This window comes from Colobus angolensis, unplaced genomic scaffold, assembly GCF_000951035.1.
Source record: "Colobus angolensis palliatus isolate OR3802 unplaced genomic scaffold, Cang.pa_1.0 Scaffold42, whole genome shotgun sequence".
NCBI classification, from domain to species: Eukaryota; Metazoa; Chordata; class Mammalia; order Primates; family Cercopithecidae; genus Colobus; species Colobus angolensis.
In genome coordinates this window covers 1,234,393-1,240,252 of record NW_012117599.1, presented here as the reverse complement: position 1 = coordinate 1,240,252, position 5,860 = coordinate 1,234,393, and the positions used below count along the sequence as shown (strand labels likewise).

At 46.5% G+C, this 5,860-nt stretch overlaps 1 protein-coding gene across 3 annotated transcripts in view; it reads left to right on the top strand.

The window, feature by feature from the left end:
• Window positions 1-5,860, top strand: part of LMAN2L (lectin, mannose-binding 2-like) — a 35,637-nt gene that overhangs the window by 23,722 nt on the left and 6,055 nt on the right. For 2 of the 3 annotated variants that reach the window (XM_011956523.1, XM_011956526.1), the window contains 3 exons: window positions 3,818-3,850; window positions 4,933-5,094; window positions 5,186-5,300. In XM_011956523.1, the coding sequence (XP_011811913.1) occupies window positions 3,818-3,850; window positions 4,933-5,094; window positions 5,186-5,300 (310 nt within the window). The remainder of the gene's footprint in view (window positions 1-3,817; window positions 3,851-4,932; window positions 5,095-5,185; window positions 5,301-5,860) is intronic. The other variant, XM_011956525.1, reaches the window with a different exon arrangement.

The following is a 5,860-nucleotide window of genomic DNA, read 5'->3' as shown; positions in this document are numbered from 1 at the left end:
AACCCGGGAGGCGGAGCTTGCAGTGAGCTGAGATCCGGCCACTGCACTCCAGCCTGGGCCACAGAGCCAGACTCCGTCTCAAAAAAATAAAAAATAAAAAAAGAGTACAGATGAAACATTTTTCCATATGGAGAGAGATTGAAAGCAGTGTATCACAGCGATTGAGTCAGGGCTCTGGAGCCGGAACACTTGGTTTCAAATCCTGATTTCACTTCTTAATGCCTGTCTTATCCTGGACAAGTTTTTGTACCTGTGAAATGACGAGTACTGATACGACCTCAGAGGATTGTGAGAATTAAATGCAAACGTGCTCATTACTGCGTTCAGTACCTGGCACAGACGAAGTGCTCAGTAGACGCTAGCTATTATTCACACCATTCAGTGGACTCCTAAGGGACATTTTGCAAACATCTTAGTTCTGTTCTCTCTTCCTCTGCCCTCCTCCCCTTCTTTTCTTCACGTCTGGGTTCCAGAAAGCAAATGGTCCGCTTACTAGACGATGGTGTGGTTTGAGATGGAAAACACTGCTCTGAAAGAGCCTGTGTGTGAGCTCCTGTTGTTTGGTGACAGTTCTCACTGGTGCAAGAATCATAATAGTGAAGTTCTTTTTTCTTAAGTGCTAAATGTATTCCGTTGTTTCATTATGAAATTACATGGTTCTGTCTCATCTTTTGGTGTTAAAATGTCCTTTTGTAAAATGATGTTTATTATAGATGATTGTTCTGTCATTATTGTATTTTAATATTTTTAGTAGGCAATAAAAAGAAACCAAATCTAATATTCTCCAGAATATTTTTGGAAATATTAATGGTTAATGACAGCCAGTGGTCTGGGAATTCATGCTTTAAAAGATGTTTGTTTGGCTTTTGTGTTTATGTGTATATGAGTGCCTGTGAATGATATTTGTATCCAGAAATGCACTAGTCACTAATTGAATGTTTATTGACTCCCCCTTGAATGCCAGACATTGTACTAAATGCTTTGCATATCTCATTTCATCTTCATAATGAACCCTGTGAGCTTTGTATTGTTCTGTTTACAGTGAGGAAATAGAATCTCAAAGAGGTGATGTAATCCACCCAAGGTTACACAGCTGTGAGTGACATAACTGCAGTTAGAACTCAGGTCTCCCTAATTACAGAGGCTATTTGGAATTTTAGCCTAGCATCCATAAATCCACAAGCTAATGGGTGTCTTTTCCATCAAAATATGCTGAAGATACAGTTATCCTGTAGAGGTCTTCAAAAAACACTTTTTAAAAAGTAGTCTTATCGTACAAAAAGTTGAAAACATTTCTCCACCCTTTAAACAACAATTCCTTTGGACGATAAGACAGGTGAGAGTTTCTCCTTTCTGGTGACTCTTAAATTAGGAATAAAACTGCCACCTTGCCTGAACCAGTGTGATTCTTCAGTCTTTGGTTCTAACTTACAGACTGCTTTCTAGGGGAAAACAAAATTGCTCCTGTGTGAAATTAGTGGTTATCCAAGAAATGCTTCCAAGAACTCTTGACTAGGAGTAGAAAATAAGATGGCGTTTAGTGACTTACACTAACGTGAGGCTCAAAGTTGAAGGCCGACTCGTATGTTGCCGAAGCAGACAGATTCTCTCTAGCTGCAAAGCTGTTGTGGAGCTCCCTATCTGGTGCAGCATTTCTTCAGTTTGGTTGCACATCACAGCCTTCTGTGGTGCTTCTTAAAAATACTTAATCCTAGCTGGGTGCGGTGGCTCATGCCTGTAATCCCAGCACTTTGGGAGCCCAAGGCGGGCAGATCACAAGATCAGGAGTTCTAGAGCAGCCTGAACAACACGGTGAAACCCTGTCTCTACTGAAAATACAAAAATTAGCTGGGCGTGGTGGCGGGTGCCTGTAATCCCAGTTACTTGGGAGGCTGAGGCAGGAGAATCGCTTGAACCCAGGAGGTGGAGGTTGCAGTGAGCCGAGATCGCACCACTGCACTCCAGCCTGGGTGACAGAGCGAGACACCATCTCAAAAAAACAAACAACAACAACAAAAAACAATCCTGCACCCCACTCTAGCCCTACTGAATGAGACAGTTTGACTGAGGGAGCCACGTTTGACTGAGGGAGCCACGTACATGTCCAGTTAACAAGCTCCTTCAGGTGATCCCAAGGCCCAGCATGCCTCTGGCTGTTACCTGGAACTGAGTCCACACCAGCCTTGGGAAGAGTAAGGCACTCTTAGGCTAACGATTGCTGTCTTTTTATTATTTGTTTATTTTCTAATCAAGCTAACATAGGAGGCTGCTATCTCTTTAAAGTTGCAACTTAAACTTCTAATCAGGGTTACTGGAGGTGATGAGTGAAGCAAGCCTTGGACTCATCAGAGCTCCACAGGGCATTTTTAATCCCTTTTCCTTGTCACTGAAATTATGAGCGTTCTGTGAGATGCCAGTTGCTGTAAACTGCTTGATAATGTGTTCACCATTTCCTTGTTCTAAATGGTAGTTGTTGAAGAGTAACTTTATGCCAGTTTAATCATCCACTGATTGATGTCATGCCTTTCTGTGTCCTGTATGAATTCTGCCAGTGGCATAAGAGGAGGACAGCAGAGGAGCTGCGCCGCAGCCTCGGAGTCCTGGCTGTGGCCCATGGAGTGCAGGGCCGTGGGTGCTGCCTCGCCTCACGGCAGGCTCTTCTCACAAGCTGTGATTCTGACTCATCTGTTTCCAGTTCCTTGAATGTGCCGCCCTCATGCTTGTTGTACCCTCAGATATTTGGTGGACTCCCTCTAATTACTTGAGTCTCAGCTCAGATATTGCCTCCTTGGGGAGAGGTTCCCTCGCCGGTCCCTTGTATTACCTATTTTATTTTCCTCGTAGCATTTATCACTATCTGAAATCATTTTATTTGCTTGTTTGTTTGTCTCTTCCACTCTGATCTTAATTCCATTCCTGTCTGTCTTGCTTCTCTTTGGACCCTCAGCATCTGGAACAGTACCTGGCTTGTAGTAGGTGTTGACTGTATTAAAGGAGTGAAGGGTTTGAGGTCTGTACCCTCGCCTACCTGTCCCACAGGGCCGAGCTGAGCTGAGCTTGTATAGGTGCCTCTTGTTGCTAATGGCTTAGAACTGCGGCTGTTTCCTGGAGCAGAGTTTAATACCCTCACGCCCGATGATTTCTAAATCTCATTCTGCAGCGCTGCCATGGAGCTTCTTCCCTGCCGACGTGTTGTAGGTTAGAATGACAACAGTTATTTGGGAATATGACCCATAAGGCTCAGTTAGAGGGCAAATGATCCCTTTGGATTAGGGTGAGTTTCATAGCCTCTGAAGTGGCAGGATTTTGGACTTCTGGGCAGGAGCTGTTCCCTGAGATCCTGGATAGTAAAGGATGTCTTGAATTTGGAAGAATTTAGCCCTGTTTGTCTCTTCTTTCCCCTTGCTACAGAAATACAGTAGGCTGGGTACAGACACACTTGCGACTGACTCCCAGAGGCGTGAGTGGGGCGTGCCTGGACAGCGCACTGCTATGTGTTTTATAAAGTGCCTTCCAAAAGCTTCATGGGCTAGAGCGGGCTTCCTAAGGGACCCCTTTGAGAATCTGATATAGTAAAAGACCCTCTGCTCAGAAAAATGTACAAGCGCCTGTGCATATGGTTTTGCCTGTCATCTTGAGGGTGCAGATACTTCACGGATGCCCTTCAGGGACCCTCAGATTCTGTTTGGGGATTTCAGTTGGTTTGTTCATCCATCACAGCTGGGTCAGAGCTCTTCTGTGGCTGTGTCTTTCTGACTTGGTCTCCTGTCTTCTGTGCCCTCTCTTGTTTCTATCATGACCTGCTGGACCCTCTCAGGCCCAGAAGAGGCGATATTCTCCAGGAGTCCAGGTACTCAGTTCTTGGTTCATCATGAGCATCCCTCATTCCCATGTGTCCATCCAACGTGTGTTGCTGTTTCAAGTCCATGTGGTTGTCCCAGGAGTCCCCAGTCTCTGGTCTCACTGCGTCTCCACCTTGCATGTTGACCATGTGGGACAAAGGGACAAATACTCACCAAGGAGTGGCATGCCTCATGTTACCCCTTCACCACCTCACCACCCTGCCTGTCTGCACTGCCTTGGCATTGGGCTTGTTCTGGAACAATCAGTTTGCCATTTCTAAAGAAGAATTGCTCCTACAACTCTACTGGGGAGAGAGGGCCTGTGAAATAGATGGGAAAATGAGTGGTTTATGGGGAAATATGCAGTTTTCTCCCCGTTAAGGGAGAACCTTGCCCTCTTATTATTATTAGGAGAAGTGATGTGTGGAGGAGGCTTGAGTGGGCTGGAAAGTCTTTTGACTAAGGACAGTCATTGTGGCTGGCTGAGCCCATCCAGCAACCCCGTTCCATGTTCTTTCTGAGCTCAAATCCATTTAGCCTCATATGCTTGTAGAATTTTAGAATTGAAAAGAGCCATCCTGAATGGAAAGATTCCCCTGCTCAAACAGGTATTTTCAGAATACCCGCTGTGTGCAGAACCGTGGCTGGGAGGAGATAGGGCTGAAGTTTAGACATATGAAGGCATGTGATGAATGAATTTTTTTCTTTAAGAATCTTATGTGTCAGTTGGGGAGATAGGTACATGTACATGAAAAGGAAACCCCTAGTATTAGACAGCACATAAGTGCCAAATGGTGACCTTGGGACATTCAAGTCAGACTCCAGCGTTTTAGGGGGGCCATTTCAGGCCCACCCCAGTTCAGGAGCCAAGAGAATTACTGAAGACAACAACCAAGTGTAGTCGCTTCCTGGGCTGTTTCCCTTGAGAGACCATCTGAATGTGGGCTCAGGGGCTGCCGACAATGAGGTCGAGTGGCTGCCTGTTCTGCTGTAAGGGGCTCAACTTGTGTGTGCAGAATTCGTGTTGCTGTTTGTGCAGGTGTTCCTACGTGCTCTTCCTTAGCATCTGCTTACCCCCTCTGCTTCCCAGCGGGTATTCCCCTACATCTCAGCCATGGTGAACAACGGCTCCCTCAGCTATGATCATGAGCGGGATGGGCGGCCTACAGAGCTGGGAGGCTGCACGGCCATTGTCCGCAATCTTCATTATGACACCTTCCTGGTGATTCGCTACGTCAAGAGGCATTTGACGGTGAGTCCTTGTCCTGGACCAGATGGTGGTGTGGGCTGTGTCGCTCTTGCTTCCATGGCCTGACCCTGATTTCTCTCTCCTTTTATTCTAGATAATGATGGATATTGATGGCAAGCATGAGTGGAGGGACTGCATTGAAGTGCCCGGAGTCCGCCTGCCCCGTGGCTACTACTTCGGCACCTCCTCCATCACTGGGGATCTCTCAGGTACTGCCACACGCACTCTTGGTTTGCCCTGACTGAGGCCTCTTCTCAATACCCACGCCTTGTTGATGCCTCTCACAGGGGAGAGCCAGAGGAGCAGTGCTGTGGAAGGAGATGCCTCAAGACTGCTTCTCTTTCTGCATTCTTACATCCACATTCCTTAAAACACCCAGGCCAGGTTTTCCTAGTACAGTGGTCACTAGTAGATGGTTAGTGCTAATAGAAAGCAGTGTTTGTCCCTTCATTAAGCTGGCTCTTCTAGCCTGCATCGTGAGTTCCTTGCTTTCTAATTTCTGCTGTCAGGCTCCTCTCCTTCCACCCACTCATGTTCCCTGTTCCCCTTCCTTAACAAAGCTTTTCCTTGACTCTGCCATCCCTCTTCTGACCCCAGACTCTCCTTTTGCTGAGACTTTGTTTTTTTGTGTGTGTTTGTTTGTTTGTTTGTTTGTTTGTTTGTTTTGAGGCGGAGTCTCGCTCTGTCGCCCGGACTGGAGTGCAGTGGCTGGATCTCAGCTCACTGCAAGCTCCGCCTCCCGGGTTTACCATTCTCCTGCCTCAGCCTC